Below are 25742 nucleotides of genomic sequence, written 5' to 3'. Positions count from 1 at the left end.
ATTAGACCCTCCCGCTAACCGAACCCGCCTCCCCCTCGCCGTCAGCAGCCACCCCCGGCTGGCCCTCCTCTCCTGCGCTGATGGAAAACACGCTGTGGCGAAATGACAGCTGAAGAGCACCCTGCCATGTTCGTACTCTTCCCTCCCCCTAAGGTATCCCACACATTTAGTCGAACTCCACCCCCACCCCCATCCCTTTCCCCTCCTCCTCCTCCTCCTCTTCCTCTGGCTTCTGCTGAGAGCCTAACTCGATCAGCCGACACAACCAGGTCACCGTCCCGGATCTAACCAACTGTGCGTGTGACAGAGATATCTGGGGCAGCGATTCTCAGCCATGTGCTGCTGAGGCCCAGGAGGGAGCAGGTTTTCATTCCTATCAGGCCCCAAAGCAGCTGATCGCTAATGATAAAATCAGCTGCCGTGCGCTGGAATGACTCGGTGGCGACGGCGGCGATGATGGCGGCGGCGACGGCATGTGAACAAACGTTCAGCCCGAAAGAAAACAACGGATCAGTCACTCAGTTACAACTCAGAACTTTGGTTCAGCCTCCTACTCCAGATCTGTTAGGTTTTCCTTTTAAGATTTATTTTTTTAATTTCTCAGTGGTTGAGCCTGTTCCCCAGAGTGTCTTTCCATCCTCCATGACAGTTCACGAAGTCGGCTCTCGGCCACGTGGTCGCGTGACGAAAACTTCATCATTTTTGTTCGCGTAGCGGTTTTGTCCGCCCCCTTTCAGCACAAGACCGAACTTTTTCTCACAGGGGTTTGGGCCACAGGTTGTGTGATTGGTCAGAAGTTGTTGTGGGTGTGCTTAGGAGCCATTTTGAGAAGCCGAGAAGCAGCTGATGGCTGTTAAATAATCCAGCCATCTTTACGACTGTTCTAGCAAAACTTTGTTTTTGTGTTTATTATGTAAGGATTTAGAGACAGAAATGATAACATAATGGCAACTTTATCCCAAACTATAAAACGGTCCGCTTTGCTAAAAGTTCTGTCCCTTTCTGGTGACCAACCTAAAGCAACCTAAGGTCAGCTGGACAACACAGAGACAGGACGGCCTTTCATCGCATCTTTTTGAATCAGTGAAGGGAACAGTTAAAGTGGTATCTCACTGGGTTAGCTGGAGACTCAAAATTAATAGGAAACAGTTGAATATTCCATCACATCTCCTTGAATTCTGGTTTGGACCCATTTTTAAAATTATTATTTGTTATCGGTGTGAGTTTTTTTAGACCTGGATGTTTTCTGTCAGAGGACAGCTCCCGTTCAGGTGTCTAAAACCAGCTTTAGCACTCTTTAAGAGGAGTCGGAGACGCCCGTTAAAACATTCAGGTGGGTTTGAGGAGAGCAAATTCAGGTGACCGGACCGCACGCCTCTGAGACTCAAACTGAGAACCGAGGCAGTCTGGAGACTCCCTGCCGGATGTTGTTTTTCCACCTAGTTGCAGCTCAGGAGATTCCAGATTAAAAGTACTTATACCGAAGCATTAAGTCTCTATTGGTGTCCCACTGAGGACGAGCAGGACGGCTGTCCAACTAACAGGCACTTTGTTCAAGGTGGTCTCAAAGGGACCTTCTATTGTCCACTCGTACCGGTATTTAATTGAATTTAAACCATCTTATCAGGAGGGGGAGGTGCTTAGAGAGGAGGCAAAGCAAGCAGTGGTGATGTTTGGGTTTTTTCCTTGACCATTTATCTATCTGCTCGCTGCCTCCAGCTCCCCCAACTTTGGTCCTCACTCGCTAACGCAAACACTAAATAACTGTTGGTTGCCATGGCAGCATCCCCCTCCTTCCTCCCCCGCAGGGATTGTGTGTTGGATGGAGACTAAATTAGCCAGCTCCAGGAATTCTAATATCTCTGGTATGGAGAGCGAGCACTAGCGGTTATCCAAGGCTACAACTTCCCGAAGGCCTGAGACTTTTTCTTTCTTTCTTTCTTTCTTTCTTTCTTTCTTTCTTTCTTTCTTTCTTTCTTTAGCAAAACCTGTTAAAGCAGCAGGAGCGCGTGGAGGAGCGAGTGCAGGAGATCGAAGAGCAGCTGTGTAAACTCGATTCTGACAAGTGTGCGGTGGAGGTAGGTTTTGAAAAACGCCTTCCCTCTGCGAGGAGCGGCCTCGGCTCCCAGCGGCTTGACGTTTGTGCGTCCACATCTGCCTCTCTGCAGGACAGGGTGTGCGAGCTGAAGGAGGAGGTGCGCCTGCAGTACCAGCGCATGCATCAGCTCCTGGAGGAGGACCTCGGCCATACGCTGGAGGCCCTGGATCGGGCTCAGGCTCGCTTTTTTCAGGAGAATGCCGCCCAGGTTTTGGCCCTGGGCGAGCAGCGCCACGAAGCCCAGAAGCTGCTGAGCTCCATCAACACGGCCTTCGGTAAGGCGGAGGAGCTGAGCTTCATGAAGAACACCAAGCCTGTTAAAATCCTCACAGACAGGTGAGAGGACGGAGGTGTCCGGGGCTTTTTTATTCTGGTCTGTAATAGACGAGCTGCGTTTCCAAGTGGGCCGTTTGTTTTGAATCTCGTATGTTTCCTGTCGCAGGTCTCAGGCGTGCGTGGGAAGCAGCCTTCCTCCTTACAAAGTCGGGAATCTGAACTCTAAACTTTTCCTTTCTGAGATCTCGAAAAGAGAGAAGAGCTTGAAGCGAACACTTGAAGGTAACCGCTTTAACCCACCGAGCTTTTTTTCCAGGCTAGGGATGCACATTTTTAGAATCTGTAATTTTTCTACAAATATTCCCCCAGTCCCGTCTCTCCCCATCCACCGACGACTTCACTTTCCATCCCTGATCCATGCCGTTACATTCATGCTGTTTTTGTTTTAATAACCCTTCATCTCTCCTCCTTCTTCTCTCTCAGTTCCGATCACCCCTCCGTCGACGTTCCTGCAGTCCGTCGCTGCGTTTCCCAGCGGTCAGAGCTCCGGCTCCGGGACGGAGAAGCGGAAACATTCCACTGCCTTCCCAGAGGGAAACGGGAGCGCTGGTAAAACCGCCGCTCCGGGTTTCAAAGACTCCTCCTCGTCATCCTCGTCTTCTTCCTCGTCGTTAGCCAAACAGCCCTACCTGGGCTCCGGGTCCACCTCCGGAGAAGGCCAGTCCGCCAATCAGCAGACTCTCGGCCCCTGCGCCCCGCCTCACATCAGCGAGAGCGGCAGCGCCGGGGGCGGGAGCGGCTCGTCCCACTCCTCCCAGCAGGCCGTGCTCCCTCAGTACGGCGGCCGCAAGATCCTGGTGTGCACGATGGATAACTGCTACTGCTCCGGAGTGCCGTCGGTCTCGGGCCACCGCAGCCACCCTCCGTACCCCCGCTCGGGCTCCTTCCCCTGGGTCAGCCCCCAGGACTACCCCCCTCCTCCGGCCCTGGCCTCTGGAGGTCCGTCCATGCAGGGCTTGGCGGTGAGGGACTGGATAGACGCCTCGCAAACACACAGACATGCAGATTTCTACGGGCTGTACGGGCAACCTTCGACGAAGCACTACGTCACGAGTTAACAGAGCGGCTGTAGAGACGGGCACCAGAATAGCACAGACTCGAAAATACAAATAATACACTGTACACACATTAAAGTAATGTTTATATTCTCACACACAGATCTTAAACACACATTCGGGGGCAGGGTTGATCTTTTTGTGTTTTTAATCTTCCTTTAATTTCATTCAGTGTTTCATGTAGTGTATTATAGATAAAACTCACGAGCAGCCAGCTGCACAACTCGGCTCAGCGTTTTACGCATTAAAAGAAAAAAAAAAGACAATAATAATATTGAAGAGGAGAGGCCGAGATTAATCTTTTTTTTATAGAGTAGGACACAAATTGATAGAAAAATAAACTTTTATTAGAAAATCCTTTCATGCTTCGAGGGAAAAAGAGCAAACTGTGCAGTGTTGAGCTGAAACTCATGTTTTTCTTGATATAATCAGTTATCCTGAGGCCGACTGCCTTACGTCCTCCATGATTCTCCCCTCATAACTGACTTTGTTTGATCCTTTAAAGCGTTTCTTTTATTTTTTAGCATCTTGGTATTTCTTCCTTTCTTTGCTGAGTTCAGGGATGGATCGTACAGCTTGAAAAACAAAACGCTCTTCCATGGAAAACACCCACAATGCACTTGTGGACGCCTTCCTAGTCCTTCGACTACAGATGCTGACTCGCAGGGAGGAGGAGGGAGGAGGGGGGGGGAATCGGAGCCACGGCCTCCCGGCGGCCGCTTGACTTCGACGCGCTGCGTTTTTGAGAATTTAGCCCTTATTCCCAGCTCCCTTCCTGCTGCCACAGAAGTACAGAAAATCTTACAAAGACTGTTTTTCCTTTTAGCGATTTACCGAGGCTTTGTGTTATTTGGTACATCTGTAGGAATCCCGTTTGTCGACAGAGACTGTTTTGAGACTGGACAGACCAAACCAATCCAGCATCTGGACAATCTGATGACGATGCTGTAATTGTACTTCCTGCAGGGAAAAGATGTCACTTCCTCTCAATAAGCACACGAGCTCTTGGCTTCCTGTTTGCAGCTGAAAGCATGCAAGGAAGATTTTTTTTTTTTTTCTTAAAGCACTCAAAAGAAGAACAATGGAGCGAGAGGGGGAAAAAAATTGAAACTGTGAGCCGTTTTAAAACGAGTGTATGAATGAAACAACTGGTGGGAGGAAGTTTTTCTTCTTGAACTTTTTCTTAAAAAAAAAAAAAAAAAAACAAGACTGAGACGTAAGCGACGGTTCATCATCCTTAATAAAGGAGCTGTTACAACAGCCAACATTTACAGGGGGGGGTAAAAAAAAACAAAAAAAGTATCTCTTTTTGTAAATATTTTGTGAAAAGGATGAAATTACCAACATGATTTGGAGAAGGGTTCCAAATAAACGAACAAATCGAATCTGGTCTCCGCTGTTAACTTGTCCACGTGCAGATCCCATCATCTCATTTAAAGAATAAAAGTGGTGATATTCTATATTTTTGTTACTGTAAATAAATCCCATAAAAAGGCAAAATCAAAAGTGTGTTAGTCCTTAAATGCATCTCGTTTCAGTGTCTTGCTGCTTCAGTATGAAGCTCGTTTGGACCTGTTGCAGTAAATCCTCCGGGGGGGGGATACTTTAATTAAAAAGTATTTATCTGCACAAATGTTTATATTCAGCCGTACCAAGCTAAAACTCAACTAAAGCTGACGGTTTTACACCCGTTTTAGGCTGTTTATTTAGACATACGCTATGATTTTAATGGTGTTTTCGATCATTTCTGAACCCTAACCCTTAATTGTTTTGTTTAAAAACAGTTAGGCTAGCTCAGGGTTAAGGTTGATCACTTTTTGTAAAATAAGCTGGTATTTCAGAGGTCTTATACGACATGGGGACCCAACTTTCCCGTTTGTGTCTCATAACACATTTAGGTCCCGTTTCTGTGGCGGGACTTGATACCAAAACTGCAGAGTTGACCTTAAAGTGGATTAAATTAGCCTCCCAGGTCTGAAGGATTCATTTCATTCATCTGCACTAGCAGGTAGCAGAACGGAATTAAAACTAATTATTTTTGCATTTATTTTACTGTTTAAACGCAAGCGCGACAGTTAGATTCATGCCTCTGGGAATTCTGGAGGACCTCAGATAAACGACTCTTTGCCTTCTGCAAATTTTTGCTTCTGGATTTTATTTGTTTTTATTAAGAGATTCTTCACTCTGTACCGGGAGGCTGGGAGAACAATTCGACAAACTAACCCGGCTTCGAACGGCGACGCCACCTTCATTAGCACCGTCTCGAGTGGAAAATGTAAAACGTCACGTTTCTCCAACGTGTCTGATGGATAACTGTAGCGTAAGTCGTTTTCTTACGCGAATACCAGAGAAGTTTGGAAGAATGCGGAAAATCTGGTCCAGACTTTTTCCCACAGCTGCTCTTCACACATAAAAGATCTTTTTTTTTTCTCCTGTAGACGCTCTCTCTTCTAAAACCACAGGTTCCTGTCAGATTAGCTGGTTCAAACACCAACTCCGGGGGCTAACGGGACAGTTTCAATAAGTACAGACCTTCATCATCGTCTGCAGAGAACTTGGGTCGTGAAGGTTGTAAACAGCGCAGTTATGGGACGTGTCCGGTCTGCAGAACCAACCAGAGCTCACGTTTTGGTCACGTTTGGTGTCTGAACTCAGAACGCTTTGGTGCGAATGGATCTGCAGACCAATCAGGGAGCCCACGTTGACTCGTGTTGAATCTGGATCTAACGTCCGCGCAGGTTGGCGCTAAAACCTCGGTTCTTGCCGCTCCACGACTACGTTAATCGGATTCGCGTCACCGAGGGGCTCGACTTGGCCTCTAAACTCCCCCGGGGTCTCGTCCCAGACCAGGATCTGGGATGTGCTGAGCAGAACTCCCAGCCGGTGGTTTTGGTTCTGGGTGCCTCAGCAGGCCTGAGGTCTGATGGGAGTCCCCGGCTTGTTGGGTCGGGGTCAGGGTGGTTCAGGATGTTTTGGCTGATTGGTTTACAGTGAAGAGGAGGAAACTAAAAGCCTTCTTGAGCAGCCAGGATCCATCCATCTTCTTCAGCTTATCTGCGGCCGGGTTGTGAAGGCAACTGACTGTTCCCAGACCCGAGAGGATCCATGATTCCTCCAAGGAGTTCTGGGTCTAGCCGGAGGCCGGAGGTCTCTTCCTGACTCCTTTCGATGAGGAGGAGCAGCGGCTCTACTCCGAGCTCCTCACCTCCTCTCTGAGCATGAGGACAAGCCCGGCCGCCATACGAGGGAAGCTCATTTCCAGGATTAGCAGCCAGAATTAAAAAAATAAATAAAATCTGACTTTATCACAGAATTCCCAGTGAGTTCTCTTAATTAAACAAAGAGTCTTCTTGGCTCCTCTTCTCTGTTGGTGGATATTTATTTATCTTAAAGGACACATTAATAACATAAAAAAATCATTTAGTCAAAATTTTAAAAGTCTCTGTGTCCATTCAGGCTCATGGGTGAGGGGGTGGAGGCCTGCAGAGAGAAAACAGGATGGTCTTGAGATTACAGCTCCGTGTGTGTGTGTGTGTGTGTGTGTGTTCCCTTCAGCCTGATTAAGCTGCTGCATTACTGCTTTCCCCTAACCAGCACTTTGAGCCTCGATCCAGGGATGATCCACTCGTTCGAAGAGCGGCTCGGCCTCAGATCGGAAATAAAAACTAAAAGAAAACACGGAGAGGTTTCCAAAACAACGCCTTTAACGGGTCTTGGGGGCGTGAGATCATTTCTTCAGTCGCCAATTTATCTATCAGAAAAAAAAAAAAGGCTCATGGAAAGTCTGAGATCTTTTTGGTGGCTGTGATGCAACTGAAACTCTCTGAATGATCGAGCCTTCGTGTGTTCTTCACGGTTTCCTCAGACGTGCGTCCGTTGACATGTCAGCCCCTCCCCTCCTGACGGCGGCTGGCGGTTAGGGCACACGTAAGATTGAACCTTTCAGTCATTCCGCTCCTTCCTCCACCTTCCTCCACCTTCCTCTTCCTCCCACCTCCTGAGATGCTCGCTGCCTCTTTTTCTCACGTCAGCAAGCCTCAGCAGAGACACGGGCGGCCAAGAGCCGAGGGGTCGGAGGTGCAGCATAAATCACACACACACACACACTCCCTCTTTTATCTCCTGACACACACATTTTCTCACACTTGTGCACACAGCTGCTGAACAGCTGCTTGATCCACGAGGAGAGAAAGAGGCAGCAATCTGGGTGTCTCTGATATGTATCTGTGACACACACACACTGTGAGGGGAAAATGGTTTTTACTCAGCTCTGCAGAAACCACAGAAGTCTTTGTTCTCATTTAGAGGTTTCAGCACACACACACATAAAATCAGACTAATGATTTTAACCTCTTTATGTCTGTTAGTAAATTATCTCACGGACCACTGAGCAGATTTCAATGAAACTCTCAGGAAGTGATCATTAGAGGGGCATTTAAAACTCAAGATGGCCGCCACAGCTAATCAAACTAAGTCAGTTGTACAAATATTGACCTGATATTAGGTGTGGTAGTAGCTGCAAGGTCGCTCAACCCGTGTGTTTGAAACTTTATTATTATTAATAAACAGGATCATACATATTTATTAAAAATAACTAAAAGGCCAAGCTTAGTTTACTGTAAAAACTGAAGGCAACTCGACTGAATTTCTTTAGTTTTAAATCAAAATGAGTTCCTTTTCTAATAAAAAAATGGCTCGTTTTTCATTTGGAACAAGCTTCATTTGGTTATTAAGTGAGTTTTATATTTTCCTAACTTGCTTTAAATGAAAATAATAATCCCACTGATTGGTAAAGCAGTTAGCTTATAGAGACAAATATTAAAATAATGCTGAACAATGTAAATAATAAATTAGCTCCGTAGGTCGTCCCATTTCTCAGTTTTAAACAAATGTTTTTTTGCCTTCTCTTTTAATTTGAATTAATTTTGGGTAAATTAAAGGGAGGAAAGCTGCATCCTACACAGCTATTTTATGTTGATTTACCTTAAAAAATACAAACAATAAAATGAATATTTCTTACCATCAGCCAAATGTTATTTTCTTCTGAAAAGCTGTGATATCTTTGGACCAACTTGTGCACATAAAACATAACATTTGTGGCTTTACAGCCATTTATCTGACTCTTTAAACCAAGCTGATGTACACTTTTTGATGACTTGTCTAAACAAACACGTGTCATAAAATCCACTGGATTTAAACTTAGATCTTTCATTAAACAGGGTCAGCTTTACAAGAATAAAAGAATCGAGCCAGTTATTATTTTTTCCCTGTTTATTCTAGCGCAGTGTTCAGGAAATGAGGGTTTAGGACTCATTAGTTGCTAGTTAGCTTAGCATAATCTGTATTAACATATTTTATCCAGTAATTAATCAGTAACACTAAAATATCGAACAATTATACACTAGTTAGCTCGACTTCTGTCTTATCCTAAAAGTAATGTGGCAAAGGTTGTTTTTTTTTATAAATTGAGAGACCATGACTTAACAATCTTCATGCTAAGCTAATCTAACTACTTCATCTCATCTTACTCTCCTCCAGAAGGTACACGATGAGCACGTTTCTCCCAGTTAGTTAAACATCTTAATGTTTCCTAAACGTGAACAAGTTGGAGCATCGTGTTTTCCCACAGAGATCTATCGAACTGAAAAAGGAGCTGGAGCCAGAAATGAAGAACGACACTTGTACATTCAGTCTGTGAAAGAAGAAGAAGGACGGCGGAACAAAGCCGATCTTTGTGGGACAAGAAGAAGAGGCTGTTTTTAAGCCTCCGAGGCCCTCAGTCACGTAGATTAGACGCCAAATAAAACACACGGCGCACTGTTACTACAGCAGGAACCCGCCATTAGACACAAAACACCTCCAAATGTCTGCCTCCGAGCTGCTAGTTATGATCTAAATCTACTAAAGCCTGCACGAGACAAACACGCTTCATTATTATTATAAATTATACAGGAAGTCTTCAAGTTTAAGCAATGAAGCGTACAGTTTGTAACCTTTTTTTAGTTTGAATTTTAACATAAACATGTTAGCTGAGGAGTAGAGTTTGAGATCTTTTACTGAGCATTACACAGTCTGACCTTTGGGTGGATTTGCACGGATTAGATTAGCATGTTTTTTTCTCAGGGGCGCCACCGAAAGAGGAGCCCAAGGGGGTCAATGCCCCCCCCCCCGCATGTCAAAACGTCTCATGAACCACTGCACGGATATTAATGAAACTTTCAGGAAGTAAAACTACAACTCGCTTACTTTTGGAGCCTGATTCAAGATGGTGGCCACGGCTAACACAAACATGGCTGCAACTGGGTCTGTTTTACAGGTTTGGAGCTAAAGTTTGGTGTAGTAGCAGCTAAGCGTCATCCTCAACACATTCCCCAAGCAAAATAAGACTCCTTTTGGTTTTCGGGGTGCCAAAACCTTCTGGAGGCGCCCCCGTTTCCCTTGGAAATAATATTTTTCCACCACAGATCGATGAACTGCAACCTGGTTGTCCTTCCTGATGTCAGTAAAGTTCGGCTTTTCTCGGACGCTCGTAGTTTTGGACCTTAAAGGACAAAAGCGTGGCGATAATTCAGTCAGTTTTACAGACATCGAGCTGAAATTTGGAGTGGTAGTAGCTGAGAGTCGTCCCGAACACGACCACTAACGCGTCTCACATTCTGCATCGTTTGACAAAAACAGCTCTCGTCATCAAACGACTGATTTAAAAAACGCATTTAGTCGCATGGTGGCGCCGCTCCACAGCCGATCGGTCGGCGTTGCTCTGGCCGTGCAGCCGGGAAAGATCTTGGCAGCGAGCGTTTCGGTTCAGCAGGTTTCTCAAACACTTTTTATTCACATACATTATCTCTGAAACTAGACAGATTACATTCAAGAATATCAAAAAGGTGAAACGGCGAATTCCCTCACTAAGCCGCGGTGGGCCTTACAGTACCTCTGTTAAAAATCTGCCAGCACATATTAGATATGCAAACATTATAGACTAAACAGTACAGGATGCCAAATACTCTATAACATGGGCATAACATAACATATGAACACAGGGCCATGCTATTTACAACTGATCGGAAATGTAGTGTTCCTTAAACCTTTAATTTAATCATATTTTTATACATATTAACACAGTGTTATCCTTTAGTGTGTGTGTGTGTGTGTGTGGGGGGGGGGGGGGGGTTGGATCGATTCTCTCACACGCCACACAAGCAGATGTTCAAAAGCGCTCTAATTCACCATAAATAAAACGGTTACAAAAAAGTATACCTCACTTCAAACGGAGCCAGAGCAGGAGTGGCGCTTGCAGCCGACGAGGAATGGTTAAATAAAAAAAAAAAAGAAGAAAAACAGATGGGAATGGAGATTGAAGGGGAATGAAGGGAGTGGTTTGGTTCCCAGGAGAGGACGAGCTGGGATTCCTGTGAAAGACGGGCGTTTGAGGTTGAGACGGCGGAACAGCAATTAGTCGGGACGCTGATGATGGCGGTGGGGGACGCTGGTTTCCTGGCAGGGCTTCCCTTTGAAGGCAAACGCCTCTTTTCTTTGTGGACGCCAGAAGATGTGCTGATATTATTACCAATCATCGATGCTGGCGGGTGAAGGAGTCCATGTTGGATTAGTAGTGTGTGTGTGTGTGTGTGTGTGTGTGTGTGTGTGTGTGTGTGTGTGTACATTCACAGGTAAATCCCATCGTACTAAGGCTCAGGAGGTGTAGTGTGTGTCAAGTGTGAGTGTGTACGCTGCTGCTGCTGCTCCTCCTGAGATGTCGAAGACTAGAGGCAAAGCTATTTCTTCTTGGAGTTGACGCTCTTGCAGACCCAGTTCATGCCCTCCTGAGGAAAGAAAGCAGAGCGTTGAAGCCGTGTCGCCGCCGGTTGCGTGAATCCGCGCGGGCTGCGTTCCGGTCGGCTCAGTCAAAACCGTCGTGACAGAAAAAAGAAGTCCACGGCAGCGACTAAAGGCTGACGAGATCTGAAACACCGGGGTGCTTCAAGCTAGCGGACAATAAAACGATGGTTTGTACGCTTTGGAAGGTTTCCTGCCTTAGAGCACGACAAGAGGAGCGGCGAGGAGCCAGAAGGAAAAACAACCAACAGAAAGTTGTTTCTGAAGCTGCTAAATACATATACCCAATATACCCTTTTGCTAAATACACTTTATGAAGCGCTTTAAACTAGAGTCTGTCTTTAAGTGATGGACGCCGTGCCGGACTAGTGTTGTGTCAAGTTCTGTTCCCCCTGTCGACGCCGACTTCACCAGCAGCTTCGCTCAGTTTGCCTCAGGAGTGGAATTTAAGTAAAATGCTTAAAAAAAGGAATCCTGATTTCTTTCTCTGCTGTAAGAAAAACCACATTCTAATGGCTGGACGTCTCATACGTAGGTGGAGGAACAGATCTGACACAACATCTGTATAGATGATGTGTAGATGATGTTAACAGCTACAGAAATCAAATTTAGACCAGATAAGCTCATATATAACAAATAAAACTAATAAATATAAATACTCATATATGTTGGGAGAAGTGTAGTCCCAAGTAAGAAAGCTGTGGGAGTGTTTTATTCTCCATGATTACATGTTAAATAGTTGTTCTCGGTCATCCAGGAGATGGCAAATCCTGAATAACGTTGTGAGTTATTCATTAGTGGAGTTGAAATAAGAGGCGGGATTCAGCCCGTCCGCTCACCTGGATCCCCTCGCCGGTGAGGGCGGAGCACGACTGGATCTGCCACATCCGATCCCGGATGGTGTGCAGGTTGAGCCCCTCCGCGATCTCCGAGGCTGGAGCTGCGGTCAGCAGGTCCTGTTTGTTGGCGAAGATCAGCACAGGAACGCCGCTCAGCTTCTCCTCGTCCAGCAGCTCGGCCAGCTCCTGCGGCGAACACACACACACCGACAATCAGACACACAAACCCAATGAGGGAGTCACAGATGATTCCAGGTCTCCTGAGTTAATAAAAACCAGATCTAGCACTAAAAATCTCACTTCTATGACTCTTCCCACACATGAATCAAATGTAAAACCTTTAAATGTGCTATCAAACACAAAATTGACAAAAAAAATTCAGATTACCACAATATTTAAAAGAAAATGTCCAAATGTAGCAGTCACAGAGGAGAGACTTTGACACCTGAAATGCAATTTGGCTCATAAAACACAAGTTATGAATAATTTATTAACTGGAAGCAATTTTATAACCAATTAGTCGTGCCTTTTATAGTAATATAAAACAAATGTAGCTAAGATAGAAGTTCAGTTTTATTAAATGTAACCTCTATGACCACAAACTGAGTTTTTTATGGCTTTAAACTGTTAAACAGACACTAACTTATGTGGAAATATCACCCTAGGTTTGCTGAAAGATAACAGAAGGACATATTTCAAATATTTTAAAATGAAAATATCATATAAACCGTGTACATACCTGACCCGTTTCCTCAAACCTCTTTCTGTCAGCACTGTCAATGACATAAATCTGAAACCAAATGTTTTTTAATTAATTATTCTTATTAATTCAGAACAATGGTTTTAACTGAGACGGGTTCTTACCAGCACATCAGTGTTCTCAAAGTAGTTTCTCCAGTACGGCCTGATCTTCCGCTGGCCTCCGATATCCCAAACGTTTAGTTTAAAGCCCTGAGACTGGACGCTCTTGATGTTGAACCCCTGCGTTCACAGACAATCGGCAGGCAGATGAGCACAACAACATGGCCGCTCGTCACCAGAGCTCACCGGCGTGTTACCTGCGTTGGGGTGATGTGGCTGATGTCCTCGGACGCCAGCTGTTTCAGCAGCGTGGTCTTCCCACCATTGTCCAGACCCAGCAGCAGTATCCTAACCTCCTGGTCCGGTGTGCTTTTTAGCTTCCGAAGGATGGATAGCAATCCCTGCAACGAAACGCACAAAAAAAATAAAATAAAACATCCCCGTTGAGGAGGTTACCAGCCAAAACCACAAGAACCCGACAGGAAGACGCAAACAGAACCACAGAGCTTGAGCTTTTTGGTTGAAATCTGAGTCACGAAATGACCACAAAGTCTAAATAAAACAGCGAAACGAGCACCGATTGATCAAAACATTAAAATAAAACAGAAAATGATCAAAATCAGATGCAATAACATCAAGAAGGGGCAAAAGAATGAGCAAAACAAATACTAAAATACTAAAATGAGCACAAAATGAAACAAATGCTGCTCTGTCAAAATACATAAATATGCAAAACAAAAACCAACAGGAGACGCTAAATAGTTGCAGGAAACACAATAAAATGAAGCACAAATCGACCAGAAAACATCTCTTTAGTCTATTATATGTGTGGAGTTGTGGACTTGGTTCTTGTGTGACAAACATTAGCAGACATCTGAATAATAAACACATTATTTACGCAACTTAATACACTTTCATCATCAGATTAATGTGACTGTCAGCTCATGTCACACTGCTTTTTCTTCTAAATCCACCAGAAAATAAAAAATAAAATCCACAAACTTGAAGCAAATGGATGTAAACGCAGTAAGTAATGTGATTTGTGTGATTAAAAACCTGACATCCTGCAGTTTGAGGAAATAAAAGCTATTTATTTGAAAAAACCTGAGTATTAATCAAAAATTTAAGCCACTTTATGCTTCATTTACGCACATGTAGGCTGCTTCTGTTATTTAATTTCCACAAAATGAGTAAAACTTAAATAGTCTGCATAGTTTTGCACAAAATACTACTTTCTGAGGAGTTCTTTAACTCCACAATGCTAATAAAACTGGATCTTTTTGACATGTGGTATATGAGTTAAGCCTTATAGGTTGTGTTAACTTTAATTCAATGATCAAGGAAGGTTTGTGGCTCTTGATGAGTTTTATTTACAAGTAGAGAGACATCACCTGAAGCCCTCATTAAGTTCATCTTTAGTTTAAGTGGATTTCCATAATGAGTAAACGTTATGCTAAGAGCCTCGGAGCATTTCAAGTTGGCCCCCGAGGAACAGCTTCTCCCCTCGTTGTCTCCTCCGAGCCTTCAGCTGGTTGTTTCCATGCAAAGCCGGGTAACGGAACACAAACAGCGGCTACACCGGAGCTAACGGGCTAATCTCCCCTGATAACCGGACAACAAGGCAGCTTTCGGCCCCCCCGAACGGGTTCTTTCGTCAGCTCACAGCCCAGAAGGAGCCATTAAATTATCACCGAACACGAGCGGCCGCCGCTGACTACAAATATCTGCACCGGCGAGGCCAAACGTTTACGCTTCAACGTTCCGATAAATTAAACTCACCATCTTGTTTGCCTTCTCTCTTGGAGACGCCGCTCGCTGATGGGTGACGTCAAAACGCACGCCGCTGAGGGTGACGTCAGACGCACGACAAAGCGTAGAAGTCGCGCTCGTGATGCATTCACGTTCACACAGGCAAAATGGACGAATAGTTCCTGAAAAGAAACAAACATGACCATAATTAAAATATATTAATCCGTTCCCTCGCATTCATTTTTTCCTGGTTATTTTACAAACACAGTAATAAATCGAACACTTTAAGGAGCCATGAAGAGGTTCATAGACTTTTATTTTGACATTTAAAGACATTCAATTGACATTTTCTGCCACTTTCGAGTTGTCTTGCAATTTGTTACATCTACTCCATTTTTATTGTCTAATATCTATTGTTTGATTTGTGTAAACACTGTTAGTAAGTAAAGTTTATTCATTTAGGACTTTTAAGTTAAGAATCAGAAAGTGCTTGACAATAAAACACAACACAATAAAAACAGTACATAAATTAAGTTAAAACGAGCAAATTTAAGAAGAATTGACTAAAAGCGCGTGTGAAAAAACTTTGACCTATTTTTTATTCAAGTCAACAGTCAAAACCTACAATGACAAGAAACATTGTAAGTTTTGCATCTCTTTGTGATCACTTTGTATTAATTTATTGCGTTTTGATTTAGGTGATTTTGCAGCTCATGCTTTTTTTAATCCTTTTTTCGTACGTTACTCTCCGTATATCTTTGCTTTTCACTTTGATAGGTACGAGCTGCTTTCTTTACACTTTGAATATCTGGGATTTTTTATAAGATGTTGGACGCGTGTGTTTTTAAACGACGCAACGTGAACGCCACACCAGGATCGGTTTAGCTAGCTACATGCTAAGTGTTTTACAGGTAGCGTTACGTTTTTTTTTTTTTTTTTTAATATTATATATATATATATTATTTTTGTGGGCTGCATTTGCTCACACATGTTATAAATCGCCACTGATGAGGTGAGAGGCTTCAGCTCGCCAGGGGGACGAGGGCAAACCCCCGTCCAAGAGGTGAATATTGACTGTTTGCTTGCAGCTGTTAGCGCTGTTAGCTCACCGTCAGTCTGCGACGGAAAAGAACGAGTCCGGTTCGGTCTTCGCCGGTTTTCACGTCGGGGGTCCTCCTCAGCTTCTGATTGGAGGACAGCGTGCCACGTGCACATTTCTTACTAGCATGGCCCACGAGCTTTTTTGATTACCTGACAGGTTGCTCCGTGGCGGCGCTTGGAGGTCTCCTTAAAGGTATTTTCCCCTGTTTTTGTCGCTTTCAGGTCGCGGCCGGCGCGTCGGAGCTTCCCCTGCCCGTCTCTGTGCTTCCTCTGCGGGTACCTGGAGCTCCGGGGTTGCATCACTCTCAGCTCCCAGCTGGCATGTGTTAACGCTTCTCTCAGCTCTCCCTGTTGGTAAACTTTACCCAAAGCCCTCAAAGCTTCAACACTTACAACTTGCTCGTCTCTAATTCGGCTCATTTGATGCATGCAGGAGAAGTAAAATCCTCCATTTGAAACTAATCCAGATGTAGCCAGATGCTGGAGCTGCTCTGGCCTGCAGATCCAGTTTGTCCAGCTTCAGTGTGAAAGCCTTCAGCTGCTGTCAGGGATTTCAGTACTTTATTCCTCTAATATGTTACAAAACTGCACAAACCGTTCAGGTTGTTTCACTGTGAGGTGATATGTCAAATATTGTCTCTGTTGAGCAACAACAACAACAACAATACAGTGTGGTATCCTGAACGAGATATTTTAATTTTCTGCTGCTAATTGTGTCACCTGATCTGGAACTTTAACTTATTTTTGGATTTCCAGATGATTTTTCTGAAGAGTGGATCTTTTCTACTAAACTGCAGGAAAATAAAAAAGTTTTCTTCTTAAAATTATTAAAATGACTCAACTTCTAGGTCATTAACTGACCGTTTGGGGGTTAATGGAGCTCAGACTCATCATGGGTTTATGTAAAAATTTGAGTTATAGTTTAGGACTAAATTCGGCTCGAGTTTTTGGAGTTCAAACCTCATGTTTTAGAGCTCTCACGCCGCCTGTTAGCCTTCGGAGGATGCGTCGGGGATGACTGTCAGCTACCGCCGCACCAAATCTCAGCTCAGTATCTGTAAAACCGACAGCGTTGTAGCCGTTTTCGTAAGGTTGTAGCTGTACACCCAGCTTCGATAAAAGCCATCTGGGATATTTCGCTAACACAGGACAGACAAACAGATGCAGACTGTATCGTCTGCCTTTTTGTTTCGCTTAATAATTTGATGCTAATGAACCCAAAAAAGAGCCATTATTTAATGAAGTTTTTGGAATATTTTCACTGAAAATGTTAGCATTCAGGTCATTTTTTGCATTTAGCTGAAAATATTAAATGATTTGTTGATTATCGAACACAAACGCCTGTTTGTTTGAGCTGTTTTAATTATAACTTACAGGTTTGAGCAAACTCGGCGCTCGTGAGTTCTGGATTATCGTGTTCAAAGTGAGCATCCTTGAATTTACAGGCTTCTGAATGCTAATCTCTTTCCTTCATAGATGTTGTTGTGCGCTGGCGTCCAGAGTCACGTTGACTTTTGGCCGGCGTGCTGTGCTCCCCACCGGCATCTGCAGGCTTTTAACCTACTTTCTGAACAAACAGCTACAGAAACAATCCGGTTCCAGCCGGGCCGGGCCTTCAGAGGCCGTCGATGCTGCCCGCCCTCCTCCCCGTGTCCTGCATTCAGCCCACCTGATGCCTTCTGCAAATACTTTGGAGTAATGTAATAATGTGGAGAGCCAAAGTTCAGGAGGGGAGGTTCGGGTGCTCTGAGGTGGTCAGCAGCTTTTGATTCCTCCTGATGCGTAATCTGGAGCGCAGAGACCGAAAACGACCATCCGTGGAGCCGTTTAGCGGGAGGCGGTCGACCATTTCTGGTGGAAATTCGGGCCGCGAGGATGTCTCAGGGAGGAAGCAGAGTTTGTGTTTGCTCAGAGGTGCGAGCGCAGGCTGGAAAACAGCAGCTTTCAGCAGATTTGGGAGGTTAAACTTCATAAAAAACAAATAAAAACAGGGCTCTTTGTGCTTCAGGAGATCCAGAGCAACGATTTTAAATAATTATACCGGTATTTAACGTAAACGGGTGCAAGGAAATGGAATATTCTCCATTTGCACGCTAAGAGGAAAACTGAAATAAAAAATTCAGTTTGATTTTAAACGTATAAAGCAGGAAAATCAACTACGACTTAACGCATCAGGGATAATAATGATTAGAAACTCTAATAGAAACTGTTTTCCATGACTTCTTACTGCACATTTAAGTGAATCTTGAGGAGTTTACATTGTGTGCAGTTCCTGTTTGTAAAATCTGTTATGCATTTTGTGTTTTCAGCTTCAGAAAACGAAGAAAATCAGAAAAATGTTGTTTTGCTTCTCAAGCAAATCAAATTATCCATAGCTTATAAGTTGTCAACAGGGCTTGCATCTGAGCGCATTTAAAAAATAATAACAAACAAACATCAGAGTTACATGCCAGAGCAGAGAGATGTCAGTAAAAGTTATGTTAAAACACAGAAAACCTGTTAATTTGTACATTTAGGAAGCACCAGCAGGAGGCAGAGAGGTCAAAGGTCGGCTAAATGTAAACGTCTGCGTCAAACTGGAGCGCACATTTAGGTCTTTCATTAATTATTAACTGTTTGCATTTCAGTCAGAACCTGGAAATTTTTAACGTTTTACAGAAGTTACACTGAAGCACTTCAGAAGAATCCGATTTAATCTGAAGGATCTACAGTTTAATCCGGTTTAGTCGTGCTGTTTTCATTTATACCTGATATGGAGAAGAAACGGATTTCAGTTCTTTAATCGCTCAGGAATGTTCTGATGTTCTGTGTTTCTCCTGGCTGGCGCCCTGCAGAGCGAACGGAGTGACGTTTGACCGCGACAAGCCGCCGTTCCACCGACGCCATGAGCCTGAGCTTGTTCGACATCGACGCGCCGCGATGGGATCAGTCTACGTTCACGGGGCGGCTGAAGCACTTCTTCAACATCACCGACTGCAGGACGGCGCTGCTGTCCGACGCGCGGCTGGACGAAGCCAAGGCTTTGGTAGAAAGCTGCAGGTCAGAAAACGTGTCCACAGGCCCCGAAGTGCACGCCACACCAACAAATCTCTAAACACAACCACATTAACCTACCAGAAGAGGTAGGCACCTGAGACATGGAGACAAAGTGCACACCCAACTTCACACAGATGCAGTTATATTTTAGCTTAGTATTCTCTTTAAAACAGGAAGTGGCGGCTCTTTTAAATCTGCCGTATTTCCTACTTAAAACACTGTAGAAACACAATTCATGTGGCCATCAGAGTCTTACTGATAGTTTTCGCACAGCGACTGTTTGAGGCTTACTTTTTAGTCTGCCTCTCGTTAATGCTGTGCGGTTACCATGGTGATCATAATGAGCCACCAGCTGCAGCTTTAGCGTTTCTTTTTATCTCTTTACACTACTTATACATGTCACACATCAAAATGTGATGTTTCTTTGTTTTTTTTTTTTTTATATCAAAGTTCTGTTAGATCAGATGTTTTTTTCTTCTTCTGTTTCGGCGCTCCGCAGGGCGGGGTCCATCCCTCCCGGCACCACAGCAGAGCAGCTCCACTATGCAAAGAAGCTGTACGATTCGGCCTTCCACCCGGACACGGGGGACCGCATGAACCTGATCGGCCGCATGTCCTTCCAGGTCCCCGGAGGCATGGCCATCACGGGCTTCATGCTGCAGTTCTACAGGTACCGACCCGGGCGGCGAAACTGAACCGGCCGCACTTCTCCCGCCGCACGTTTCACAGAGGTTTTTCCCACTAACGGCCTGATTTCAGGACGGTTCCGGCCGTGGTGTTCTGGCAGTGGGTCAATCAGTCCTTCAACGCTCTGGTGAACTACACCAACAGAAACGCTGCTTCCCCGATCACCCCGAAGTAAGAGCTGCTTTATCGCCGCCAGAGTTTAAAGACAAACCGCATCTTTGGTTTTAACCCTTTTGATTTAACAAATGTGTCTTCAGGGCTCTTTAAGAAATCAGGAAGTAGTTTGTAAACATGTCTGCATGTATCAACCATGGTTCTGTTTGTTTTAACATTTAACTGACTTGAAGGAACCTGACGGATCCGGTTCTGTTTAGTTTAGATCAGCTCCGTTTTATTGGTCATGGGTGGTTAAACACTCAGGGTCAGTGGTACGATGGTAATGATGTGAGAAGCAGTTCGACTCAGCTAAAAGACGACTGATGTCATAAAATCTAAACGAGGAGGGGGTTATTAAATTAGACACTGTAACAAGAAGAAAATGAGGGGCTGAGTTTATGACCTAAAATGTCAAATTCTCTTTAAAAATAGACAGAAATGTACATATAGTAATTTATTTATTGGGGGGGAAATGATCCAATCCAGCTCTAAAATATTTATCACCCACCGCTGAGAGGCAACGAGTGTCTATGGCTGCGTCATGAACCTCCGGAGGAATTTTAACGGATAAACGTGCTCCTACACCCGAGTCAACCCGACTCATGGCTGCCAACTGACCTTAAAACAAACAAACACAAACATGGCTATAATTCAGCCAACGTCACAATCTTTGACCTACAATTTGGTGCGTCTGTAGCACATAATCTGACCGCTAACAGATTCCACAAGATCTTTGTTTAAAAGTTTGCCATGAACTGTTTGAGTTCAACTCTCTGTTAGGAATAAACCTCATGAACCAGAGGGTGAATTTTAATTTTAAGATCTGGATGATCTACAGATGATTTCCTTTTGGAGCCAACTCAATTCAAGATGTGTTTTCAGTTGTTAGAAAACACTAAAAATGGCTGCTTTTTCATCCAGATTCACAGATACTGAGCTGAAACTTGATGTGGTTGTAGCTGAGCGTTGTTCTTAGATTCAAACTTTGGCGCTGGAGGTGGAGAAGGATGTGCATTTTATCAAGGAACAATGATACGTTCCAGCTCTTTAAATCTAATTCTAAAACTAATCAATCTTTAGTGTTTAAAAATAACTAACTAACCTAAATAATGTAATTAAACGCCTGCCAATTCCTGACGTTTAAACACTTAAAATGACGCATTTTACCCAACAAATACATGAGCAGCTGCGACATACAATGTTTAATCAGGTTCTTCTGGGATTTTTATGAAAATCTGATGGTTTGTTCCTGACTTTGAAGAAATAAAATAGCCTCTAAATGGTTCCTAAGTGTCCAGATTCAACTGAGGATCGTCTTGTAGTCCATCAGATATTAGATTAGATATTTATTAACTAATTTATCTGAGTTCGGCTCATCTTAGACCAGACGTACAGCGAAAGATTTAACTTTTAACGAAGAATCGAACCACTTCAGGTCCATGATAGCCACGGACCGATGCAGTGAAGCAGTGAGGAAGCTTCCTAACGTGAACGAGTGCTAATGAAGCTTAACGTTAACGTTTGTTACCGAGGCAGTTTTGAAAAGGAAACTCCGTCTTATCTTAAATCGGCCTCTGCTCTTTGTGTCTGCTGCGTTTCTCAGGCAGATTGGAGTCGCTTACGTTACAGCAACCAGCACGGCATTGGCAACAGCGGTGGGACTCAACCTCTACACAAAGGTACACACACACACAGGATCCACTAAGAAGACCAGGCGTTTCAGTGACATCTACGCTGTTCTGTTTTCCGCTCTCTCCTGCAGAGAGCGCCACCTCTTGTGGCTCGCTGGGTCCCGTTTGTAGCCGTGGCAGCGGCCAACTGCGTTAACATTCCCATGATGAGGCAGCAGTGAGTCCTCCGAGCTGAAACACACTGATTTTATTTGAAGGAGGGTGAAATCCCAGCCGTCCGGTCACATACCCCGCAGGGATTACAGCTGAGGCACATCGCACTGGAATAACGCTTCATCTGGATTTTTACAAGTTGATCTTTTTGTCTAGCAAGGAGGAGTTTTTAAACAGTTTTATATCAAACATTCCTCTTCTCTGCTTTTGACTTCAGTGCTTTCACAGAAAAGTGAAAATAAAAACGCCTTCGTCAGATTAGTGGTTTAAAACTGGATGATTTTAACAAAAATGTTCAACTTTCTTTCCTTTTTTCTTGTTTTTTTCAGGGAAATTCTGAATGGTATCGCCGTCACCGATGAAAACGGCAACAAACTGGGTCACTCTAAGGTCAGCATCTCGTTTCCTCCAAACAACAACAAAAAAAAGGGAGCGATTTTCCTTTTTAACCTCAGAATTGGCTGATTATTACAGCTTTCTCCAGGTGACTCTGATCACGCTTCAGTAATGATGTAAAAAACACGAGCTGTTGTTTAAAAGGTTGTTATTCTAATTTTAAAGATTAAGGAGACGAATCAGTAACGCTTCAGGTGTTTTTATTTGTTTTTATGCTGAAATGAAGCATTTAGCAGCTTTACTGTCTGAGGATTTAACCTGTTGGACTTTATAGACGGATATTTGCTTTCAAATCAGAACTTTCTTTGTTTAAGCCAGAAATTAAAGGTTTTGGTCTCTTTCCTGGCAGCTGTATCTCTAACGTCCTTCTACCAATATACCCACTGTCCCTCTGCACATGTCCAAACTGTCTCAGTCTGTTCTCTAACTTTATCTCCCAGTCCTCCAACCTGTGCTGTACCTCTGATGACCTCATTCCTAATCCTCTCCATCCTTTAACGCTTTGTGTCCTTACTCTTTTAAAAACTCAGATCTGTGTTTCTGCGTTTCCTGCCTTCGGAGCTCTCTCTGCCGCCTCCTTTAACGCGTCTCTCGGTTTGCAGATTTTGTCTGGGGCTTGAATGTTTGGAGTTCCCGTTGATGTTTTTTCAACTTGTGGTTTAATGTAATTTCTTATCTTCTGTTATTTCCTCTGCAGAAAGCAGCAACCAAAGGCATCACTCAGGTGGTCGTCTCCCGAATCACCATGGCAGCACCAGGAATGAGTACGCAACAAAAAAAAATTTTATGAACGCCATGTTGGGTTTCGTCCTCTCCCTCTTAATGCCTCTTTTCTTTCCTCAGTCATCCTGCCCATCATCATGCAGAGGCTGGAAAAATACAAATTCATGCAGGTCAGCTCTCTGTCTTGATCACTAAAGTGATGTAAATTCGCTCGTCGGTCCTCAAGTCGTTTTCTGTCCGTTCGCAGAGAATCACGTTTCTGCACGGACCGATTCAAGTCATGCTGGTGGGAGTGTTGTAAGTACAAAAGGCTGCAAGGTCAGAAGGATCCTTAATGTCCAATCCAGAGTTTTTATTGGAACTTTTTGCTCTCTTTTCTGTTTTAAAGTTTGGTGTTCATGGTGCCTGCAGCCTGCTCCCTGTTCCCTCAGAGATGGTAATAAACCCCGCCTCCGTTTATTAACTTTACAGCGTTCTGATCACACGGGCCGCCCTCGTTGTCACGGATCGGTTTCAGCAGCACCACAGTGACGACGACAGAGCTGTTAACCTCCTTTTTTTATGTGTTGTACCGTGCGAAAGTCTTGATCTCTTTGTATTTCTGCATCAAAAGAGCCAGACTGTAATGGGATCTGTTAAAGGGACAGTCACAGCTCTCCAGGCTTTCTGAACCTCAATCATTTTACACATAAAACAGGCCTTTAACTCGAGGGATGGACCACTCTTGTTTATAAATACGCCATGCTGATTACAGCAGCAGCGAAGGGATGCCTATCGCCTGCCACCGTCCACGCCAGACGTTTTAGACTGACATCATCTCATGTTAAGTCGCCGTTTTTGGGTCAAACCTTGAAAATAATGACCGACACGACCTCATGGGATCTTCACAAGATGTCAGGCTCAGAGTGCGTGTCCTGAATGACTCTCAGATACTACCACCTGACATTTTAGCTCCCCTGAGCTGCAGCCACCTCGAACTGGCCGGCAGAGTTGTTGACGTGACGTCCATCCGGTGATTATTCCCTGAAAGAGCCATTAGAATTTGTCCACTGGTTCATGGGATATTTTGCTAACAGAAAGACGCAGACACAGGCAAAAAACAAAAACATTATTAACGCTGGTTTGTCCTTTGAGTTTATGAGCCTGTTTCTCCCTGAAGGATTCACGGATCTTAGTCGATCATCTTAACGATTAAAAAATATTCTTTTGAAACTGATTTGGTAAAAGAACTAAAAAATTAACTAAGAACGCCTCAAGATCTATTTCTCAATGCTAGAATGTAAAACTTTCAAGAAATTCTTGCTTTTGATGAGTCTTTTTGCAGCCCTGTTTGCCCTGAAGCTGTGAGTTCAGACTTCCACGTTGTATTATCTTTGTAGATAATAATTCATAATTACACAGCAAACATTAAAAACCACAGTCTGAATGTTGGTTAAATGTGATGGAAGAGGCCAAAAGTTCAATGTTGGTTCAGTCAGACGCTGACAGGTGGTTTTTATGGCCTGCAAACAAACTTGTCTGACAGCCGGCGTTAAAATAAAACGTTTGTCAAGAGAACTTGATGTTCATTAAGAGTTCCCTGAGCAGATGTGACATTTAAAGTGGACGAAACCGAATTAGATGCTTTATTTTAAGAGTTTCCCCGCTGCGTGAGCTGCCTAAGAACCCGTCAAAAGGTTTAAAACTCTTTGTGATTTATTAAAAACTCTTTTAGGAGTCCGCATTTTTAAATTCAAACCCATGAAATGTCCCAAACTCCTGAAAGGTCTGATTTCATTTAGCTGAGCTGCAAAAACACTTCAAGGATAAACAGTTATTTTGATGAATTAATTAAAACACATTAAACAGTTTAATGGTTTGCAAAATAACCGTGCCCTTTTATGAGTAGATATATTTTGGTGCATTAAATTTTGTTTTTTCTCTTTTTCTTCTTCTTTTGTCCACTTCCTGTTTCCCTTCCTGCAGCTCCATGTCTGTTTCGAAGCTGGAGCCCGAGCTGAGAGACTCCATCGCGTCTCGGTACGGAGGCAGAGTTCAACACGTTTACTTCAACAAAGGCCTCTGAGTCCGAACGGACAGCGCAGCGTTTCCCGAAAGACGCAAACAAACAAATCTACTTCAAGAATGATGTCATTTTTAATTATTGATCACAAATTCATTTCAGAATCAAGATCAGTGCTGGTGTGTTTTTTTTTTTTTTTTAAGCATGCTTTGGGCCTTTTTATCTTGATCTTTTCCAGACTTAAGGATCTCTCTCTCTCTTCTGAAACCAAACATCTCGTCTCAGGAACACTGTGTTAGCTTTCTGGACAACGTCTCTGTCCAGTTGTTTTTTTTATTTTCTCGCCTGTAGCTGCTTTCCTCTGCTCTCTGCTGGAAATCAAGCCTCCTCTCAGTCTGTGCCTTTTCTTAAAGCTGCAGGAGCAACGCTGCTGTACTTTGGTTCTTTGCTTTTTGTTTCCTAAACCAATAACTGCTCCGCCGTGAGTCCTTCAGACACCTCTCTGGACAGGAGGAGTCGAGGGTAAATCGCTCTCTGAGGCAGAGGCTGCTGCCCTCTTCTGCCCGGTTTGATCCATTCGCTGTGTAAACTCAGAACTCAGCTGAAGCTGGAATAAAGCCACAGAGTTTTAAAACGGAGTCATTCCTGTTTTAAACGTTAAACAAAGTGAGCAATGTCGTGTGTCTGTGTTTTCTGTGTTTTATTAAAATCTGTCCAGTGCTTCACGAGATATTTTGCTAACAAGAGATGGAGTTGACTCTAAACGGTCAGTTGCAAATTTTAAAACTAAAATCTGTTAAAAGATTTATTTTTTTAAATATTTTACTTCAGTTACAAACATTTTCACCACAGAAATACACTGAAATCTTTTTAGTTCCTTTTATAGTTTCAGATACCATTTGGCTACTTTTAGCTACTATTCTGTTACTTTTAGCTAGCATTTTGATACTTTTAGCTACCATTTGGCTACTTTAAGCTAGCCTTTTGATACTTTTAGCTACCATTTGGCTACTTTTAGCTACCATTTGGCTACTTTTACCTACTATTCTGTTACTTTTAGCTAGCCTTTTGATACTTTTAGCT

General features: G+C 43.8%; 3 protein-coding genes across 7 annotated transcripts in view; 2 read left to right on the top strand and 1 right to left on the bottom strand.

Annotated features, from left to right (window-relative positions):
- trim8b (tripartite motif containing 8b) overlaps positions 1-4735 on the top strand; it is a 10844-nt gene extending 6109 nt beyond the window's left edge. The window contains exons 2-5 of the mRNA XM_017437641.3: positions 1983-2078; positions 2169-2434; positions 2541-2656; positions 2858-4735. Coding sequence (XP_017293130.1) covers positions 1983-2078; positions 2169-2434; positions 2541-2656; positions 2858-3492 — 1113 coding nt within the window. The 3' untranslated portion in view covers positions 3493-4735. The remainder of the gene's footprint in view (positions 1-1982; positions 2079-2168; positions 2435-2540; positions 2657-2857) is intronic.
- Positions 4736-10292: 5557 nt separating this feature from the next.
- arl3b (ADP ribosylation factor like GTPase 3b) lies at positions 10293-14896 on the bottom strand. Its single transcript, XM_025009810.2, has 6 exons — positions 14745-14896; positions 13223-13366; positions 13029-13145; positions 12904-12954; positions 12165-12350; positions 10293-11312 (listed from the first exon to the last, which is right to left on the bottom strand). The coding sequence occupies exons 1-6, from the start codon at positions 14745-14747 to the stop codon at positions 11265-11267; spliced, it is 549 nt and encodes a 182-aa protein (XP_024865578.1). The 5' UTR covers positions 14748-14896; the 3' UTR covers positions 10293-11264.
- Positions 14897-15654: 758 nt separating this feature from the next.
- Positions 15655-25372, top strand: sfxn2 (sideroflexin 2). Of its 5 annotated transcripts, none has more exons than XM_025009804.2 (13): positions 15655-15777; positions 16038-16165; positions 18650-18854; positions 19351-19521; positions 19611-19709; positions 21298-21373; positions 21457-21542; positions 21868-21928; positions 22632-22698; positions 22778-22827; positions 22905-22954; positions 23046-23093; positions 24623-24722. In XM_025009804.2, the coding sequence occupies exons 3-13, from the start codon at positions 18700-18702 to the stop codon at positions 24720-24722; spliced, it is 963 nt and encodes a 320-aa protein (XP_024865572.1). In that variant the 5' UTR covers positions 15655-15777; positions 16038-16165; positions 18650-18699. The 5 variants fall into 5 exon arrangements, with proteins under 5 accessions (XP_024865572.1, XP_017292590.1, XP_017292573.1 ...); XM_017437101.3 differs by having other exon boundaries at positions 16038-16169; XM_017437084.3 differs by lacking the exons at positions 15655-15777; positions 16038-16165 and adding an exon at positions 15858-16008.
- The last annotated feature ends 370 nt before the right edge of the window (positions 25373-25742 follow it).

This window comes from Kryptolebias marmoratus, linkage group LG17, assembly GCF_001649575.2.
Source record: "Kryptolebias marmoratus isolate JLee-2015 linkage group LG17, ASM164957v2, whole genome shotgun sequence".
Classification (NCBI taxonomy): domain Eukaryota; kingdom Metazoa; phylum Chordata; class Actinopteri; order Cyprinodontiformes; family Rivulidae; genus Kryptolebias; species Kryptolebias marmoratus.
The sequence above is the reverse complement of the archived record's forward strand: the minus strand, read 5'-3'. Positions and strand labels throughout refer to the sequence as shown.